The sequence below is a fragment of the Grampus griseus genome (genome assembly GCF_964374135.1).
Source record: "Grampus griseus genome assembly, chromosome: 12".
NCBI lineage: Eukaryota > Metazoa > Chordata > Mammalia > Artiodactyla > Delphinidae > Grampus > Grampus griseus.
This window is the reverse complement of record NC_139006.1, coordinates 19,402,679-19,423,344: the sequence shown is the minus strand read 5'-3', so window position 1 is coordinate 19,423,344 and position 20,666 is coordinate 19,402,679. Positions and strand designations below refer to the sequence as shown.

The 20,666-nt window shown below is 50.4% G+C and overlaps 1 protein-coding gene across 3 annotated transcripts in view; it reads right to left on the bottom strand.

The window, feature by feature from the left end:
* The window catches only part of MYO18B (myosin XVIIIB), a 234,040-nt gene that overhangs the window by 24,055 nt on the left and 189,319 nt on the right, over nucleotides 1-20,666 (bottom strand). For all 3 annotated transcript variants that reach the window (XM_082667625.1, XM_082667623.1, XM_082667624.1), the window contains 2 exons: nucleotides 9,573-9,703; nucleotides 269-313 (listed from right to left, as the gene is read on the bottom strand). In XM_082667625.1, the coding sequence (XP_082523751.1) occupies nucleotides 269-313; nucleotides 9,573-9,703 (176 nt within the window). The remainder of the gene's footprint in view (nucleotides 1-268; nucleotides 314-9,572; nucleotides 9,704-20,666) is intronic.

The following is a 20,666-nucleotide window of genomic DNA, read 5'->3' as shown; positions in this document are numbered from 1 at the left end:
GTCTCTTCTGAGGCAACGGGGAGCGACTGACGGTGTCTGAGAACGGTGGTATGGTAAGTCATGGGCTTCTCTTTGTCTGCGAGAAGTTGGACGGTTCAGTACACCCCCGGGGCTATATGTTATGACCATGGAGTAAGAGCTCTCGTGGGCACTGCGGATAACTCTCCAGGTGGGTGTGGATGTTTCTTCTGCAAACTGGACACAGAGGGCCAGGGGCTCGTCTTGGGCTTTGGTGTAATTGGCTCAGTTCTACTCAGGGTTAACTTACGTCTCTTTTCTGCCACTGCCGCTACAATCCACTGCTGTCTGGACACTAGAAGAAGGCACAAGAAAGAGTCTGTTATCCTTGTGCTGCCAGGGGCTGGGGAAGAACCCAGTCTTTGACGTTAAATAAACTTGGGTTTGAGTCCCACCTCCAACCTTTGCCACTGTGTGATCTTAGGCAAGTCACTTGTCTTCTCTGAGCCTCCTGTGGTCTTTTGTAAAATGTAGCTAATAATCGCCTTCTCCCCCAGAGCTGTGGAGCAGACTGAGATAACCCTTATAAAGATCTCAGCATGGCTCTTGGCAAACAAGCAATGTTAATTAAAGGGTAGCAACCATTACCACTCCTCTTGTTTTAGTACAACTAGTACTGCTATTAATAGCATCATAATTGTCAATGAGCGTTTGCTCTATATTCTTTGCGAGTGCTTGCGAATCAGACACGGGGATGCGGTGGTCGGCTTTCCCAGTGCATTCTGGGAAACTCTGAGCTAATTACAATAGTAGCTATTGTCTTGGGAGCATCCCTTGATTCAACAAATACGCATTACACACGATCCCACTAACCACCTTGCCAGTCTCCCTCCTGGAGTTGAGGAAGCTGACACCCTTGTCCAAGGTCACGCAGCTTTGAATCCCCCAGGTCTGTAAGAGCTACTCAGCTCATGCTCTTAACCAGAGTGCAACCACCCAGTGTACGGGTGTAGACACCCAAACCACAAACCTCAGACACCTGAGCCATCATTTTAATCCTGGTTCCTCAGGCCGGGACCTCCCAGCTTTATTTTTCAGTGAAATCTGGGCAATTCCTTCCCAGAAACCCTGGTCACTTCCTCTGAAGGATGCACCTGCAGCTCCTTGGTCCCTACCCTCAAGGGCCAGTCACTCTCGGGGTCTCTACTAACACCTATTCATCCCCACCAGACTGAAAGAGTCCCTCACAGGCCAAGAACACATCATATTTGTCCCTTTAGCCCCAGGGCAAAGGCTAGAACAGAAGTTCTCTCAGAGAATGCCTGGTGAATCCAATAGAAGAGGGGTCTGTAAATGACGGCCATGGGCCAAATCTAACCTACACATCTGCTCCTATAAATAAAGTTTTATTGGAACACAGCCACCCCCACTCATTTGCATTCTGTCCACTACTGCTTTTGCTCCACGGTGGCAGAGCAGAGTAGTTGCAACAGAGACCACATTGTCTGAAAAGCCTGAAATATTTACTATCTGGCCTTTTAAAGAAAAATTTGTCGACCTCTCCAGTATTAACAAAAAGCATCTTTTGTGAACGACCTCTTGAGAGGCAGAATAATGACCCCACAGATGTCAACATCCTAATCCCTAATCCCAAGAACCTATGACTGTGTTTCCTGACATGTTAAAAAGGGCTGTGCAGATGTGGTTAAGGTTAAGGATCTTGAGACAGGGAGGTTATCCTGGATTATTGGGGTGGGCCCAGTCTAATGACTCCAATCCTTAAAAGCAGAGACCTTTTCCCAGATGTGGTCAGAGGGACACGTGGCTATGGAAGAAGAGTCAGAGATGCAACATTTCTGGCTTTCAGGATGGAAGGGGCCACAAGCCAAGGAATGTGGGTAAACTCTAGAAGCTGGAAAAGGCAAGGAAATGGATTCTCCTCTAGAGTTTCCAGAGGAACACAGCTCTGCTGACACCTTGATTTTAGCCCAGGGAGATTAGACTGGATTTCTAATGAACAGAACTGTAAGTTAATAAGCCATAAAATTTGAGCTAATTTGCTATGACAGCAATAGAAAACCCCTGCAATAGAATAAAAGTATCTTTGTGAGTGACCCTAAATCTTCTTGAGGATCTATATAAATTTTTTCTGATTCGGCTTTTAAACAAACTATTTAAAAATACTTAAAAACTTTAACTGAAGTGGACAGTGTGAGTAGAAGCAGCTTTATTCCTGCTGGTGGCCTGAGTCTCTTCTAAGGCTCTATGCACTGGGGCTGCAGAAGGAACACCAGCCTGGGAGGAAAGGCAACTGAATCCTCGTGTTCTCACTGTGTGGCCTTGGCCTCCTCTCTTCCCTGTTCGGGGTGTCCGGTGTGTGAAATGAGGCGTTTGAGCCAAGATGCTTGGATGCTTAAAAATTATGTGCAATGGAGAGGATGCACTTAGGCCCCCAGAGCAGGAGTCCTTGGCCTTTTATGAGCATTTTTAAAAAAGATTTATTTTTATTTACTTATTTAGGCTGCACCAGGACTTAGCTGCAGCAGGCGGGATCTTCTTTTTCAGTTGTGGCATGTGGACTGTTAGCTGCAGCATGCGTGCACAGAGTCCTACTCACTGGACCACCAGGGAAGTCCCTACGAGCATCTTTTATGAAGACCATGGAACTTCCATTTGCCCAAACGCACAAACACAGACCCAAATTTTAGTGCAGTATCTGAGGGTTCAGAGTATAATCTCTAGAACTCATGTGTGGACACCCCCTCCCTCGACCTACTAGTTCACAGACCCCAGTTAAGGACACTGGTTCCAGCTGACCAACGAAGCTAAAATGTGGTAGGCAAGGGTCCTGGGAAGCGGAGGGAGGGGTTTGCGTGAACAGGGCTACATCTTCTGAAACGCTCATAGAAAGACAAAAGAACTGAAGGGTCTTGCGGCCCAAGCTGTAGCGTTCAAAACAGTGTGGCATGCGCCTTAAAAACAGAGAGGGTGAGTTGTACCTGGAACAAGGTTTCTCGTGCCCGCAAGCAGGGAGGAAGGACAAACATGGGCCGCAGTGGGGGTGGGACTTGAGGCATGATGATAGAGAGGGAGGGGCTTCAGGCCCATTTCCCACCCCAGGAGTCCATGACCCTGATTACAAGAGGGTGTGCCCAGAGATCCTGGTGGGTGCCTGGGCAAGCTAATGTCTCCATAATCCTAAGGCAACTGGCCTTGAACTCTGTAGGAGACAAGGTCTGGGCAGCTGGCCATACTTCCTCACCCACTTCATTGGTTCAATCTTTAATTGAACCCGGCACAGGAATGTCTGCAGAGCACAATGCAACTAACCAAGGTGCAGGCTGGTGTTAATTCAACTGGCACAACTGGACATCTCAAAGTAAATGAGTCTCTAGTCTGGGGGGAAAGAGCCCTTTCAGAAGGGAGCAAATTCAAACACTGAGTCCACCCATGGGGAAACGTCCTCTCTCACTCCGATCAGAGGACGGCTGTACTTCAACCTAAGCTAGAATTTTCTACAGGAGTTTGCTTTGGTGTAAAAGAGGGGATTCTTCTTAAAGGACTTTAAAACCCACTGACCCTTCCACCACAAGAAAGAGTCTCTGGACTTCAAGCTCCATGAGGCAGATCCGCGTTTGCCTGTTCGCGACCATACCTCCTGCCCTAGCACGGGAGGTTCTCATCGATGATGATGATGATGGTGATGATGATGATGTTGTTTATCTGTTGGGTGGGCAAGCAGAGGCCCAGGAAGGGCAGGTGACCTGTCCATGGTCCTGATCTCCTTGGCAGTGCAGCCAGCACTGGAACATGATATGTGGTGCCTGGTTTTCCCCTCATTTCCTGACACGTGGTCAGTGGTTCTTTCTCTTGCCTTGGTGCATGTGACTTTTCAAGAGGAAGTTGGGCCAGGCACTTGTGGACAGGGGGATTGCTGATGAGCAAGAGAAGTAATTAAATGTCTTCTGTTGTATTCCTTTCAGGGGAGTCTTCGCTAGACAACTCCAGCCTGAATGCAAACGTTGCCTGGGAAGTAACACATGAATGCACTGGTACCACATCACAGTGACAGACACAAGTTCACCAGAATGACAGGCCAGTTCCTTGGCAGAGAACAAAGACCTTGACAACAGAAAGGGGAAAGATGGGGTACGTCTGACATGACAGCAGAGCTTAGTCACTGGAGGTGTGGGTGATGGGGTCAACCTGGAAATCAAATCCCGGCCCCATCACTTACTGTGTGAGCTGGGGCCAGTTTCTTGACCTCTCTAAGCTCCAGTTTCCTCTTCTGTAAACCGGGGGTGATAATGGTTACCAACCTCAGAGAGTTGCTGTGAGAACTATGTACGTGAGACAGGTAGGCTGCATGGCCTGGCACAAAGTAAGTCCTCAGGAAAGACTATTAGCACAATGATCACGATGCCCTGTAATGCCAGAGTGGATAAAGCAGGTTGGAGCCCTCGTTCCCCACGAACCCCACTAGCTGGGTATCCAGGCCTTCCAAGCTAGAAAGATGCTTAGAAAGACAGGTGTCCTCTGTGGCATCACTTAAATGTGCTGTTCTGCATGAGGGCCCTGTGATGTAGCTTGGATGTCTTAGAATAATGGAGAAGTGCTTTAAGCTCTTCCTTCTAAGCAAAATTAGGAGGTAAGAGAGTTGTGGGAAAAGAGACGCGGGCAGTCCCAGAGCCCGTCCTACTTCGTAGCAGGGACCGTTACAGTCTGACCAGAGCCTGGGCCCACTGATGAGTAAGTTAACTCAGAATTATGCCCTCAGTGGCAGCGGCAATCTTTGGTTAGACCCAGATCTTTCTACTTGTCGCACCGCAGCCTTGTTTTAGCCAAGTTAAAAGGATGTATGTTGGAAAATGTACAACTTACACTCAACACAGCAACAGAGGACTCCTTTCCAGGGCCTTCATCTCAGATGGGGCCAGCTGGCGTGGAGACACTCTTGGCTGACCCAGGAGTCAGGGGTCATCCACTGACCTCTCGACACTCCCCCCTCCCAACCCAAACTCCCAGCCTAGGTGATGACAGGGCAGCTGCAGACCCTGGGCCAGGAACAGATGGGGCTGTCAGCTGCCGCACCCCTCCCTCCACGAGTAATGAGCAGGTTCCAGGCCCGGGGGAACAGCGGAAAGCATTTCTCCATTAATCTAAGGAGGTTGACGCCACAGTCTAAGTTACTCCGCCAGGGCCCTGGTGTAGGCGGGTACACGTTTAAATGCTGCCGCGCTGGCCACCTGGCTTTCTGAGCACGTAGCCACGTTTCCAGCCTGGAAGGCCCGTTACACTTGGATCTAATACCCAACATGGGGAAATGCGACTTTTCATAATTTGAACAAGTCTCCCAAAGAAATTCACCTCCAGCTGAAGCACCAATCGCTCTCTCTCCCAGGGTGGGTTTGAATCCTAATTGAGAGCTCAGTTTGGAGACAGACCTTGGCCCAATCCCTCAGGCTCCAATCCAACCCTCTTTCCCCAGGTGATGAGGCAATGAAGAGGGGAGTGCAGGGCTGAGCTGTCAGGACGGGCAGGAGCTCGGGCTGGCCCTGGGGCAGGAACTGGGGCTCTGCTCTGCACGGGCTCTAGAACCCAGTGGCGTGCTGTGTTTCTTTGCATTGTTGATAACCAATGTAGCTGTGCTGCGGCCAGACAGCATGGTTTGCATGACACTAATCCTCTGAAATTGAGACTTGAGAAGTGCTGAGGCTTCTCTGTGGCCACTTTTCCCCAGTCTTCCCCCACTCCTATGCTATTATTGAAACCCACGCTCTGTGGAAGTTCCAAGTCTAAGTTACAAGACAGCGAGTCAGGACCGAGGCCTACTGGGCATTAGGAGATGCTTCCCGAAAACCACCCTGGGCTCAGGGCCGGCTTCACAGGCTTCCAGCCCGTGCCCAGAGGGGCCTGTGCTTGGTGTGACACTCTGCTGTGACTGCCTGGAATTCCGAACCGATTCTGAACAAGAAGCCCCACGTTCTCCTTCCACGGTGGACCCACAGATGGTGCCCGTCAGTCCTGCCTGGGGTTCGGGGGCGCTTCATGGGGACACGGTGGGCTTCCATGGGCCACTTCGAAAGGGGAAGACAGGTGCGAGAGAGGGAAGGAGCAAGAGGAAGAGAGCCTTTCTTTCCCACTGATCTCACTCGGGCACACTGGTCAACCCTCACTTCCTAGAACATTCCTCATTTGCCCTGACTCACTTTTCTCCAGAGCTCCTGCATCTGGCTCCTTCTTCTTTTTTTTTTTTTTTTTTGCGGTACGCAGGCCTCTCACTGTTGTGGCCTCTCCCGTTGCGGAGCACAGGCTCCGGACGCGCAGGCTCAGTGACCATGGCTCACGGGCCCAGCTGTTCCGCGGCATGTGGGATCTTCCCTGACCGGGGCACAAACCCGTGTGCCCTGCATCGGCAGGCGGACTCTCAACCACTGTGCCACTAGGGAAGCCCTGGCTCCTTCTTTTAATCCAGGTTTCAGTTCAGTTCTTCCTCTCAGAGAGGCCATGTCTACCTCCCGTGTTATTCATCAGAGCTCTGCGTTCTCTGTCTTTGTAATTCCTACTGTATCCCAGCATTTTATTCATCAGTCTGTCCACTGTATTCGTGGGCGGGGACACATACACACACACACACACACGCGCGCTCGCTCATCACAATGTGGGTTCCACGAAGGCAGAGACCATATCTGTGCTCTCCTCCCTCACTACTCCCTCAGGAATTTAACTTCCGCCTGACCTCGGGCAAGTTATTCAATCTCCCTGCATCGCTAAGATGGAGAAACATGATGACAAGAAGCGTGGAATAAGACAGACACTCGGCGCAGTGTCTGGTGTGGACCACGCAGAATCAATCACATGAATGAATGAATGGAGCTGATGACGGCTGAGCCCCTGCCAGGTGAAAGGCACTAAACCTGGGTCCGATTCTTTCACTTACTTCTTATTATCAACCCGTCTTACAAATGAAGGGACTGAGGCTCAGAGAGGTTGAATAACTCACAGAAGGTCATGCAGACATGAACCGCTGGATCCCTGACTGGAAATGAGGCTGGCTGAAATGCAGCGCCTGCGCCCTCCCCAAGCTGCCTCCACTTCCAGTTGCAAGAACCCCATGCATCGCCTGGGCTCTTCCAGGTACAAGATGCATTGCTTCACACCTGGGGTTCTATGATCATTTCACCCCTCGCACAACCCTGAGACGCAGGTGAGGGCCCCTCCAGTGTCGGGAAGCATGAGTCAGGTACTGGGCGGACACTGGAGATTCGGACAAGGAAAAGGCACCAGACGTCCAGGCGAGACGAAGATGTAAAGCCCCAGAGACAAAAGATCATGAAAATGCAGACAGAAAGCTAGGGTTCAGATTGGATTCCTGGGGGCCCAGGGACTAGAGCTCAGAAAAGCTGGATGGGAACCAGGGGTGAGCACGAGGCTTGTCACCTGAGCAAAGACAGATAAAAATATCTCCTATTAGGAGGAGGGTGCAGGCAGGGTCCCTTTAAGGCCTGAGGGGATCCCCTATAAACAGAGACCAGAGCGATGTCTGTAACCACCTGTGACCTCACTGCCAGGACCTCATGCGACAGGTGAGAACCTGCTCCTTGTTCTTTGTCACACCTTCTGTCCAGCGTGTCCCTGCACCTCCAAGCCCAGACTCTCTGCCTCTTTCCAATCTTGTTATTTTTAGAATTTTTACTGTTTATTAGAAAAGCAATCTATTGCTATGCAAGTAAAAATGGTTTAAAAGTTTTGCTCATTCACACACACACAAAAGAACACAGAATACTAGTATATACAGCCATTAATTCCCATTATGATTAATGCAAAAGTCCTAGCATTTCTATTAACGGAGAGGCCAGCCAAGCATCGAGCGGGTAATACTGACGCCAGGGGTTTGTAATTACAGATGTTAGTTCTGTTATGACACTAATAAAACTGGAGGAGGGGAGGCGGAGGGGGTTCTTGAACGTGACCCTGAGCTGGAAGCAGCTGCAGCATCAGGATTAGCCGTTTCACCAGCAATTTGGCAGCTGTGGAAACTTGCAGGGCGTGGCAGAAATCCTTACAATGTTTGTGTGGGAGCCATTTTTGCACAAACTGAGGACGTTTGAGATAAAGCCCTTGATTTAGAGGCTAGAACATGGCAAGTCCACTGGGTCTCTGTCACACTGATGCTGAGAATGAACATCTTCATGGGAAAGTCGGAGGCTACACGCTGCTGAGCAGCTGTCACCAGCCCAGGACTGCATCAAGGAGAGAATGTGCTCACGGCCTCCTATCGAGGTTTAAAGTACATGACTTATACGAGCAAAATCTCCCAAAGAGGACGCGAGTACAGCTAGGGACGTGTGTGCATGCTCGTTGCAGAAATTTGAGAAAATCTACATAAGCCTGAAAAAAATAAAAATTTAGGTCACCAGTAATGCCTTCCCAATGTATTAGAACGTTGGTGTGTTTCCTTCCAGTCTTTTTTCTGGACTGGGCGTGGTCAGCTCTAACACAGATGCCTGGTTCTTCCCACGGGCTGGACCACAGCCCACACACAACTCTCTCTCCTTCCCTGCTGCCCGGCTCACCCACACCTCCCGCCACTCGGCAGCTGGCCCTGCCCACACCCCAGTAAGAGGTGGCTGGCTGGTCCCGGGAGGAACCACACCTGACGGGTAACTCAGGGCATCCCGCCCCTGACTGTCTCATTGTCTGCACAAAGAAAACGTCTCTCCCTGTCGCCCAGGCTTTGCTGCAGAGGCTGACATGGAGGTGGACACGCCACAGCAAGATGGGCAGCTATGATTTCCAGACACATAACGTGTCAAGGCTACAGAGGGAGCTCAGGGCGACAGGACGCCACGGGCCATCCGCAGGGTGACAGCCAGGGCTGTGTGCCCGCCGGGACACCTCCAACCACTCCCAGCGGGGCAGCCCACTCGTGGCCTGTGCAGCCTGGGACTTGGCTGGAGTCGGCGGGAGGCGGCCTGTCTGTCTTCTTAGGGAGGAGAGAAGCCCTGACATTGAAGCTGAGGGCCAACGCTCTAATCTTGCACCCTTGACCAGCTGCTGCCTCTGTGAAATAACACTCATTATCCTGTGCAGACACAGCCCACACTCCTGCAGCACTTACATGCCCCGACGCTGGTCACCTAGTGACTCACTCCACCCTCACTCACAAGCTACGAGGTGGGGAGTGAGCGGAGTATACGGAACGTCCCCTCTGTAGGTCAACAGGGGTCAACTCTTGGCCATTTCATGTGGTTTGCCCGGTAGTGCTATGTCCACTTTACAGATGAGGGAATTAGGCCCAGACTGGATGTGTGACCTGCCCGAGATCACACACTGGAGGACACTTTGCAGCCATTCCTCCAGACTGTCTCCTCAAACGCTCGGCGAACCGGGCTCTAGGCGTTTGGCAGTAACACGGAGACGTCACCACCAGCGGGGAAGCATCCTGCCTCTGCTCGCCTGAGGCGGCCAGTTATTCCTCCCATGCCCTGGCGCGCCTGAGTCCCCAGACCCCCAGACCTGAGAGGGGCAGCACTGCCCACCGGAAGCTGCAGAGCTCCCCAGGGTGCAGCCCACCTGCCACGCCCAGCCCCAGCCGCCTCCTGGTAGCTTACCTCTCTGTGTCGCTGTCGCTGGATACCACCTCTTCCAAGGCTGCCTGCAGGTCGGCGATCCGCCGGATGGACGTCTCCAGGTCTGTCTGGAGGGTCTGTCTCACTGCAGCGAGCTCCTCCACGTACTTCTCCTGGAGACAGAGACCACAGCACACGCTGGCCTTGGGCAAGACCCCCACCCGCCTACGAGAGCTCTGGGGAGGAGCCTAGAGCTCACTGGGACCCTGCGATGTGGCGCGTGCCCACGAGGGGCTCTCTCTATGGACAGGCTCGTGGACCCTCAGATGCTCTGGATTTTATAGAGGAGGAAGTGGATGCCTGGGGGCTCCAGGGCACGGCCCCGCACAGAGCTCACTCACCCACACGGGGGGTGCCGGCCCCAAGTGGACACCCTGGATAGATGGGTCAATGGATAAGTCAATGTATGTTTCCCAGGAGAGTTGCGGAGGCTGGTTCTAGAAGCGGAGTCTCTGTCCCAGGGATGGATGTGGAGTGGGAGATTGGGGGGAGGGCAGAACAAGAACGGGTCCCTCACAGCTCTGTCACCTAGACCCCCCCCAACGTTCCATCCTCAAAGGCAGCAAAAGGCAAAGATGGAAACCCCAGTGGGGGTCCCCGCGGAGCCGGCCGGCACCGCTGGCGCTCACTGAGGCTCCCCGCGGAGCCGGCCAGTACCGCTGGCGCTCATTGAGACCTTTCCACGCCCAGCATTGTGCTCAGCGTTTCACGCTCCTGGCCTCACTCACTCCTCACAAGTCTGGCACGTGGCTCTTATTACTGATCCCATTTCACAGATGAGGAAATGAGGCCTGGGGGGCCGCAAGCTTGAACTGGAACTCGAGCTGGAACCCAAGCTTGGTGCACCTGACTCTCCATGCTCATCCCGTTACTTTCTGCCCTGACTGGATTTTTGTCCAGACTCTCTGGAAAATCTCTGACTTTCATTTGTAACGTTATTCCCACACGCCTCCCCTTTAACACAATGACTGTCAACTGAGGGTGAATTTGCCCTCCAGGGGACATCAGACGACGTCCAGAGGCGTTTCTGGTTGTCACACTTGGGAGTCTGACGGCATCTAGCAGAGTAGAGGCCAAGGGCGCTGCCCAGCATCTTACAACGCACAAGGCAACCTCCACCATGAAGGATTACTTCACACAAATGTCAACAGTGTCCAGCCTCAGAAACCCTGGGTTAAACCCAGAAACCCACCTTCTGGGGATTAATCCCATGGGGTGTAAACTAAAACACAGAGCAAGGTTCTGTAACCAAGGATGCCTGGGGCTGTGCTACTGATGACACAAGAGGCTGAGAGCCACCTTGTCACCCAGCAACGGGGACTGGTTACGGAAATCACAGCGCGTCACTTTGATTCTATTAGGCAGACGTCAACGTTAGAAATAAGGATGGTGGCGGTGTGGAACGCCTTCTGTGAAATACCATTAAGCAAGCAGAAGAGAACAGAGAATATCGTGCCCAAGTCTACGTGCGAATAGCACACATGCAGTTGGGAAAACACTTGGAGAGCTGAGAATATTTATGGATGGGAGCAAAGAGGGGTTATGGATAGGATTTTTCTTTTGAGCTGCTCTAATGATGTCAAGTTTCTTTTTTGACTGCTGTCTTTTAAGAAACATGTATATACCAACCGATGAGAGCATGAAGGGGTGAAAACTAAGAATTGAGGGTCAATCTAAGTACAATTCCCAGCTCCCCACGCAACCCACTAGCTGTGGGACGTGAACGGTTCACAGTCCCTCTCTGAGCCTGGGATTGTTTTTCTTTATTTTGTAGATGAGGAAATCGAGGCCACTGAAGTCACTCAAGGCTGCAAGGAGGGGAACCCCGGTCTGCCCCACTCCCAGGCCAGTGATCTTTCTGGGGCTCTGTTTGCCCGCCCCAGTGAAAGCCAGCGGGGACCAGGGCTGCTCCCTGTCACAGGGACACGCTCAGCTCTGCATACGTAGCAGACCAGCTTGTCCATTCACGGTATTGTAAATCTGTGTCTTTACACTGATTTTGAGTCTTCTCCAATTTGAGAGAGAGAGCGAGCAAAGACCAAGAAAGCCAAAGAAGCAAGCCCAGCTGACGAGGGAAGGGGCGGCGTGGAGAGGTGGGGGAGTGGTGCCCTGGGTTGAAACAGCCAGCTGTGAAATCCCCATCTTGGTGCTGACAAGGTGAGAAACGGTCTGAGGCAGGGCCCCAGACAGGAGGTCGGTGGACTGTCAGAGGAAATAACATACCGTGGGACGGCGAGGGGGGTGTTCGTCCAGGATGCGAGCTCGTCAGCTCATAAAGACACCTAGGAAAATGGCTGGGCACATGATCCCAGGAGATTACAGAAGCGTCACCCGAGCGCTGCTTCTTGCTAGTGGGCCGGGATGACAGCGTCCCTGGGAGGCGAGGGGCCGAGGCACCTGTGTATCTGTGAGACATGGAGATGCTACCCACGTCCATGTCTGGGCCATTCCAGGCACGTGGTGAACGTTTCTTTTAGAAATGAGGAAACTCATCTCTCACCAGAACAGCAAAAAGACCCACCCAAGGTCATGTAGCTGGGAGACCACAAAACTAGACAGCCAAGCCTTGGGTTCTCAGGTGAGGCCCTTAGGCCCTCACACGAGCTGAGAGAGAGAAGCCCAGATGTCCCCTCCTGGCTGTGCCTGGGTGACCTTGGCCCATGTCAACGTCACACGGAGGGAGCAACGAGGTCTTACAGTCTCGATCCGCGAGAAGCCTCCTGGCGGACAGAGGACAGGGAAAGGAAGGATGCTGGGTCTCCGGGACAGGTGGCTCTGAGCCAGGACCAAGCAGGTGAGCAGAGGAAATAGGGACCTGAGATGCATCAGATCCATAATATCATGAAAGTGAAAGTAGGCTCTGGAGCCAGGATGCCTGCGTTCAAATCCCAGCTCTACCACTCACTGGCTGTGTGACTTTCAGCAAGTTATTCAACCTCTCTGACCCCCACGGGTAAAATGGGGGCAGCCGTAGTCCCCTTCCCAGGGCTGTTGTGAGGATCGAATGAGCTTGGCAGAGAGGAAAGGCTTGGCCAGTGGTGGCATCGCTACGTCTTAACGCTCAGAGAACGACGAGCAACTGTGTGGGTGTCCCCACGTCACCGGCTGGGGGGGGCGGTTTGCCAAGGTCACGCAGAGAATAAGGAGGCTGGCATGCAGGGCTCTGAAAGCTTTCTCACCATCTGCAGAGGAAAGACGGGGGTGGAAAGCAAGGGCAGCTTAGAGGATGAGTTAGCTAGACAGGGCGAGGACAGCTGAGAGCAAGAAAACCATCCACAGACAGGTGAGGCCTGTGCTGCCGGGGACCTGCCGCTACTGCCTCCCTCCACTGTGCCCCTTGCCCTCCGCGCCCCACCCCCATCTGCCTGGGGTCACGCCTCAGGCTCAGCAGGAACCTCCCAGGGAGACGGATTTGGGAAATTCAGTCTGTGTAATCAGCAAACCTTTCCTGTTTCAACTTGAAAACCAACTAGTTTGCTGATTGCCGAGACCAAGTCGTTAGGCGAAATGGATGCGGTGCCCACACTAGTCTCCTGGGGGCAGACAAAACAAGGCCTAAGCCAGAGACGGCTCGAGAGACATGGAGGGGAGGGTGGTGCACCAGGAGAAGGGGGCACAGGGGAGGCCCCTTCTGGGGCCTTCTTCCACCTCCATGAGCAGCAGCGCTCAGGATCGTGTCAGGACTGCTATGCAAATGGGACTGTGCTTTGAGGCCAAGTACGAGCTCGGTCTTCTCTGTTTTACTCTGTCTTTGCGGGCTTGGAGCAGGAAGAAGTTGTGGGGGGGAAATTAGGGAACAAAAGTATTTAGACAGTAAGATGTGTACAACAGAAACCTACTAATAAACATACCATGTGTCCATATTACTCCACAGCTACCATGTAGTGATATACATTGTAATAGACACACAACATGCTAACGTAGATTATTATATATTCATTATATATATATACACACACACTGTCATACCATTCATTCAATAAGCATCTACTGAGCATGAACTATGTACCAGCAGCACCGATCTAGGCACAGGCTGTGCAGATAAAATCCTAACTTCCATGAGCATCATTCTTTCAGGGCCCTGATCTTTCTGTATTGCTGCCATCTAGAACAGAGCAGGCACCCAATATGTCTTGGGATTGAGTGAATGGCGTTACCGCATGACTGTAAGAGCTGAATGAAGGAGGGACACACACTAAGGCGCACATACTACACACCACGCACACAGAGATCAACACAAGACTACGACGTATGTGTACGCACCAGCCTCCCCTGCATCGCATGAGAGAGTCATCAACCCTTGTTAAACTCCCAAGCTGCTCCCCCTGGAACGTGCTGTGTGGAGTTGCCCGTGTTGGGAGCAGTTTGTACGATAATCAGTGGCTGCAATGAAAATCATCTCCTCTTGTAAGTTCCATTAGAGGCTAATATTTAAAACTGTTGTCTGGGATCTCTGCCCCGGGCACCTCAATCTTCAGAGGACCCTCTCCTGCCTGCAGATGCACGGGACTCTCCTATGTCACTTTCTGCGGCTCTGGAGGTTGCCTCTCTCAACTTTGGAGGTGTCCCGCAAGGCCTCCCAAAGTTAATTTCACCTAATTTATATTATAGATCAGACTATCTCAAAACATCCTCAAAACGTGATGAAAATTCACCTTGTTATTCTTTTCTGATGTGCTAATGACAAATAGAAACTTCATGTTACAGAGCCTGGTGTTAAGAAAAAATTATACGCACCTGCATATGCTGTGTAACTGTGTATAAATGTACGTTTATATAAAGTATACATGTAGTATATAGAAATGTAAATGTATAAATGTAAATACATAAATATGTATACGTGTGAATGTGTGTTCTCATGTGTATTTACAGATTCACACACAAATATTCCCAGTCTGACACACAGCACATACTTAATAAGTATTTGTGAATAGTTCATAAATGAACGTATTTATTTCTATTTCTCACGTGGGCAGGCGTGCTACTAAATGTTTGAAAAAAAACCTTATCTCACGCAATCTTTATAAAAACCCTCAGAATCACATACAATATAAACACATAAAAAGTAACGTGAGAACACTGCAACAAACTCGTTGCAGAGCTATTATCTCTGTGCAGTGAGATATCAGGTGACTTCCCCCCCCTTATACTTCTCCCGATATTCTGCAAAGAATATGATTTACTTTTATTATCAGAAAATTAAAAATCTAGGACTTCATTTCTCTCTGCACTGCAATCACCAATCCCCTGGTCCACCTGCTCAATGCCTCGCATGGCAGCCTCATCATCCCCATTCTACAGATGAGCAGGCTGAGCCTCAGGAAGGTTAAGTCACTTGCCCAGGGACACGCACCCAAGACATGACAGGCTAGAGTGGACCCAGGTCTCCTGACCCCAGCCCACAGCTATTTTCCCCTTTGCTTCTATTTGCTCCTGCTTCATCCAAGGATGACTGTGTCTCCAGAGCTGGGGGGAGTCTTCCCAGAAAGCAAGGTTATGAGGAACTGCCATTGTTTCATTCAAATTGTCCAAGGGTCACTTGCCTGGGAGAAAGGAGGCTATGGGGGAAAGTAAAGGCCCCGTGCATTGTGTCCTGGCAAGAGCTCTGAGGCCATATTGGCATGGAGTGAGCATGAGCAGGAAGCGTTCAGTCCCATTTTGGGAAAGAGTTGGGGCACCCCTTAGAAAACCCCAAGTGGCACATCAGATTCTCTTATTTAAGACTGAAAAAGAGCCCAACCTCCAGCTGTAAGGGGACTAAGGAGAAGGTAGTTGTCACTAGACAATGTCCTTTCTTCATAATCATCCTGCAAAGTGTTTTATTTTAATGATGTGGTGACAGACACAGAGAGACTCATCAAAGATCCCAAAGTCACCCAGCTAGACAGTGACACGTAGGTTCAAGCTCAGGCCTGCCTGTTTCCAAAGGGTCAGGAAACACCTCATGACTCCTCCTGTCCTTTTCTTTGCCTGTGGCAGGCATGCCTAATCGATCACTGCACAGACCCAGGCAATGTGGGGCCTGAGTCCTTTCTCTGAACCACCAAGCTAAGTGCTTCACCCCAGTACTGCCCTGTGCTCCATCCACCAGCATCTACTGGAACTCCCAACTCTGCCACACTTCAAATGATCTCAATCCTCCTGGAAATGCCTCCTGAATCCGCAGAGAAGACACTTACATAAGTTGGTTGCAGGTGTGGGGGGGCTGGTATTTCTGGTATTTCTCCTTGAATACTGATGAGTGCTCTATGAAACCGAGGGAAGCTGAAGCCCAACCACACTTAGGGAGGGACCCTGGCTGGTAGGGAGGGACCCTGGCTGGTGGGGAGGGGGAGATGCAAACTACCAACAACATGGGAGCAGCAGGAAAAGCTCTGGCTTTAGGATGAGATGAACCCTGAGGCACTATGTGAATTTTGAAGAATTACTGACCCTTCCTTACTTTTAGTTCCTCATCTGTTAAAATGACAGTGTTATTCTGCAACAAACAGTATTGCAAGGAACAAGTGAAATAATGTAAAACTGCGTATATCTGGTATACCTAATACTGTGGCACGTACTTGATACATAACAAAGGTTCCCATTTCCTTCTTTCAGAGTAAAGACTCCGAAAACATGAAACCTGCAGGGACTGTATAGTGAGGATAGCCTCATTTCTCAGAAAATGAATTCTATGAACCTGATACTTTTCTGTTGAAGCCAGAAGGATTTAATGCAATACCTCCAAGGAGCCTGTATCAGTCAGGAAAATAGAAATCACTCTAGATCATTCAGCCAAAGGAATTTAATATAGGGAATTGGTTTTTCAGGTGATGGAAAAGATGAGAAGCCAGAAGAGATTAACAGCTACAGGAAGGCACTGCCAACCTAGGGCTGGAAGGAAAAGCCAAAAAGTTGGGCCATCCAATGGGCAACAGCAGGGCTGCCCAATGGGAGCTGCAGTCAGGGAGGAGGGTCCCAAATGGGATCCGGAATTACAGAGGCTGGGCTGCAGTCAGGGATGCCCCCCACCCCCGACCCCAAGGCAGTGCGAGAGAGGGAGAAATACACTGGTTCTTGCACTCCTCCTGTCTTTCAACTGTCCCTCACTGCCGTTCACTTCGCTGAACCTACCAGAAGGTAAGCTCTTAAAACTGTTTAGAGCACAGCAGAGAAACGGTGGGAGCCAATCTGAGAGCAAACAGGAGAATTACTGGTACAGAGCACAGAGGCATCTGGGCTATAGCCAGGCTTCGTTATTAAAAACAGATGAGGGTGTTTTCAGTCTGTAAAAATTCATCCAACTGGACACTTCTAAGATTTGCACACTCTTCTAGTTGTATATTTCAAGGAAAACATTACAATAAATCCAGAATTAACGACTGTCAAGTGTCACAACCAAATGCTGGATTACAACCACCAGTCTGGATTAGTTATTTATTGCTACGTAACAAATTGCCTCAACAGCCAGTCACTTTGAAATATCAAATGTCCTTCTCGCTCATGGTTTTCTGTGGGTCAGGAATTCAGAGGCGGCTTATCTGTGTGGTTCTGGCTCATGGTCTATGGTAGGATGAATAAGGCCCCCAAAGATGTCCACGTCCTAATCCCCGGAACATGTTCACTTAGATGGCAAAAGGAATTTTGCAGATGTGACTAAATTAAAAATCTTAAGATGAGCGTTTATCCTGGAGTATGTGGATAAGCTGGGTGGCCCCTAAGTGTAATCGTAAGGGTCCTTATAAAAGGGAGGTGAGAGGGTCAGTGGGGAAGAAAACAGTGCTGTGATGATGGAATCATGGATAGGAGTGATGCAGCCAGGAGCCAAGAAATGCCGGCTGCCTCTAGAAGCTGGACGATGCAAGGAATGGATCACCCCCTGGGGCCTCCAGAAGGAGCCAGCCATCCTTCCACCTTGATTTTAACCCCTTAAGACTCATTTTGGACTTCCGACCTTCATAACTATCAGAGAATAAACTGTGTGATTTTAAAGTTACTATGTTTGTGGTAATTTGCTGCAACAGCAATGGGAAACCTACACAGGATTTGTCATGATGTCACAGTGAAGATGTCAGCCAGGGCCATGGTTGTCTAAAGGCCGCCCTGAAGCTGGAGAGTCCTTTTTAGAAAGCTCACCGACATGGCTATCGGCTGGAGGCCTTAGTTCCCTGCCATGAGGGCCGCCACTGAGCTGCTTGAGTGTCCTCATGACATGGTGGCTGGCTTTACCAGAGCAAGTGATCCAAGGGAGAGCAAGGCAAATGCCAAAGACCTTTTATAACCTAGCCTCCAAATGACATACCACTGCTCCTGACCATCTATTGGTCACACAGACCAACTCCGATACAGTACGGAGGAGGCTACAGAGGGGTGTGAAGGCAGAGATGGGGACCGCTGAGAACCATCTTGGAGGCTGGCCCCCACAGTAACACTGACACTTCTTCACCCACAGGCCCCAGCTCCAGTGACTCCCTCACCCACAAAGGAAAACCCTGTAGGAACCCTGAGCTGCTTCTTGTTTCTTGGAGCACATCTGTTTATAGGTTGTACAATGTCCCCCCCAAAGATATGTTGAAATCCTAATCCCCAGCAGTTCAGAATGCAACTGTATTTGGAGTCAGGGTCTTTACAGAGGCAATCAAGTTAAAACAAGGTCATGAGAGAGGGACCTAATCCAACATGACCGGTGCTCTTATGAGAAGAGGGAAATTTGGAAATGACGACAGTCATGCACAGAGGGAAGATGATGCGAAGCCATAGAGGGAGAGCGCCGCGTGGAGACGAAAGATGCACGAGTTGCACCTATAATCTAAAGAACGTCAAAGATTGCCGGCAAACCACCAGGAGAGAGGCATGGGACAGTTTCTTCTCTAGCGCCTTCAGGGGAGCGAGGCCCTGCGGACGACATCTTGATTTCAGATTTCTAGTCTCCAGGATGTGAGACAATGCGTTGCTGTTTTACCGAGCTACCCGGTTTGTGGTGCTTGGTTACAGCAGCCCGAGCAAACTAATATAACACCGTGTCATCTTTTATTTTTCTTTTATACATCATTACCTTTCTTTTCTGGTTCTAATAGGGTTCATTACACAGAATTTAGAAAATAGAGTTGCCAAAGGAAAAAAAACATTAAAAATTGCCCTTCAGTCTGTTACCTCGGGGACAGCCCCTCTTGATGACTATGTTGGTGTGTCTCCATCCTGTGTTCACTTCTTCATGTGTGTATAGACACATCTATTGGACATGCACTGGGGCAAAAGAGTTTTATAGGAAAGGCAGAATGGAGTTAGCCAGGCGGACAAGCAGGGGACCGTGGCGCCCCTGCCCTGCCAGGACTCTCCGGTATCTCCAGGCAGAAGAACGCGTGGGGCTCCAGGCGCCTGCTTGCTATCTTTCATTTCCCTTCTCATTTTTTCAAGCTGATTGTTTTTAAATGCCCCCAGCTACTACCTGAGGGCCTTTATCGCTTTCTGGAAAGTTAATATTTTAGGTAACTTGGGCTGTTCTAGATGATAAAGAGCCGGCCTGCAGAAAGTCTCAGATATATTTGCTATGCACGTCCACGCATCACGTAAACATCTGTGGACACACATACCATATACCAGGGGCCCAAAGTGAGGCTCAGGGCAGGAAGCCACCTGGCCAAGGTTGCTGGGGCCACTGGGTGGCAGAAGCAGAACTGGAGTCTTTCCTACCCAGCTCATCTCTCTGTCAGCAAGTGTGTGCCTCTCTCCTTTCTCTGTTCTCACACTTCGGATGAGCCATTTTTGCCTAAACCCTGGCTCCAGCTACTCAAGTCATAACAGTGCCACGGGCTGGGGCTACAGTTATGAGAAGGGGGCTCTGAACTTGATTCTTGTGGTCCCAAGAATTTCTCCTGATGAGTGGCGAGTGGCAGAAGGCACAGCCTCCTTGGAAGGGCATGAGACCCTCAAACACAGAAGGGGAATGTGGCTGAGGGTTTGCAAATAAAACTTTAAAAAAACCTCTCTAAGGTTCCTTACAGCTCTAACTACTCAGAGCTTGTAGCCCTCCCAGCCCTAGAACCGCCCCAACCTGTGACTACTGCTGCAGCATCTTCAGAAAGGGACAAAGAACTGTCACCGGAGTGCAACTCTCTCAAGGTTGGCACCCGCAGGGCCCTCACAAAACCTCCAGCTGCAGAAAGACATCCTGACCTGGCGTGAATCCAAACACCCCACTCCCCACTTCCCAGAGCTGCCCACCCAACTGCTTCCTACAAAAAGGAAAAAAGGCATTTCATTTTTTTCTGCTCCAGTGCAAATATGACATATCTGTGCCACCTGATTTTCCTGACAAATAATTATATCAACGTAATTAAGCCTCAAATGTGGAAATTCTCTGTACCATGTACACCGACACCACACTTCCCTCATCAGAGGGCCGTTGCTCCAGGCAGTAATTATCAAGCCACCTTTGACATGTCTTATTTCAATTTAAATGGAAATGAAGCTCATAGATCTTCCCAGCCCACGATCCCACATGACTGCAGAAATAGAGACACTATTGAAACTCTGAACTTTGAATTACTGAACTTTTGAACCGGACTCTGAAACTTCTCAAGGGGCCTCAGGTTTTGCATCCAAAGAAGTTAAAGTGAGAGAACAACTTATTCCTATGTACCCCTGGTCCCTTCTCTGATCCTCAAGTACAGTATCTCATATCAACACAGTGGGCTTATCTCTTGCCTCTTTCCCCAGCTCTCCATCCCCTGTAAATTTAGTCTTCATCACCAGCTCCTGAGGGTTCTCATCGTCTTGGTCCTCCTCTTCAATCCAGCCCCCTCTCCAATCCACCTTCCATACAGCATCCAAGGGAGAATCTTTTTAATCCAACTGAGTCCTCTCCTGCTTAAGAGACTTCAGTGCCTCTTCACCTCACCAAGTCCAGACTGTGCAGTTGAGCCTATCAAGGCTTTCACAGTCTTTCTTCCAACTCACCTTCCAAGGTTCCTCTCCTTCCATGGCCAACAGTGCACCCACACATCAGTACTTCCCACAGTGCTCAAACATGCCATGTCCTTTCATGCCTCTGTGCCTTTGGACCTACCATTCCTCCACCTGGAGTGCTCTTCTCTA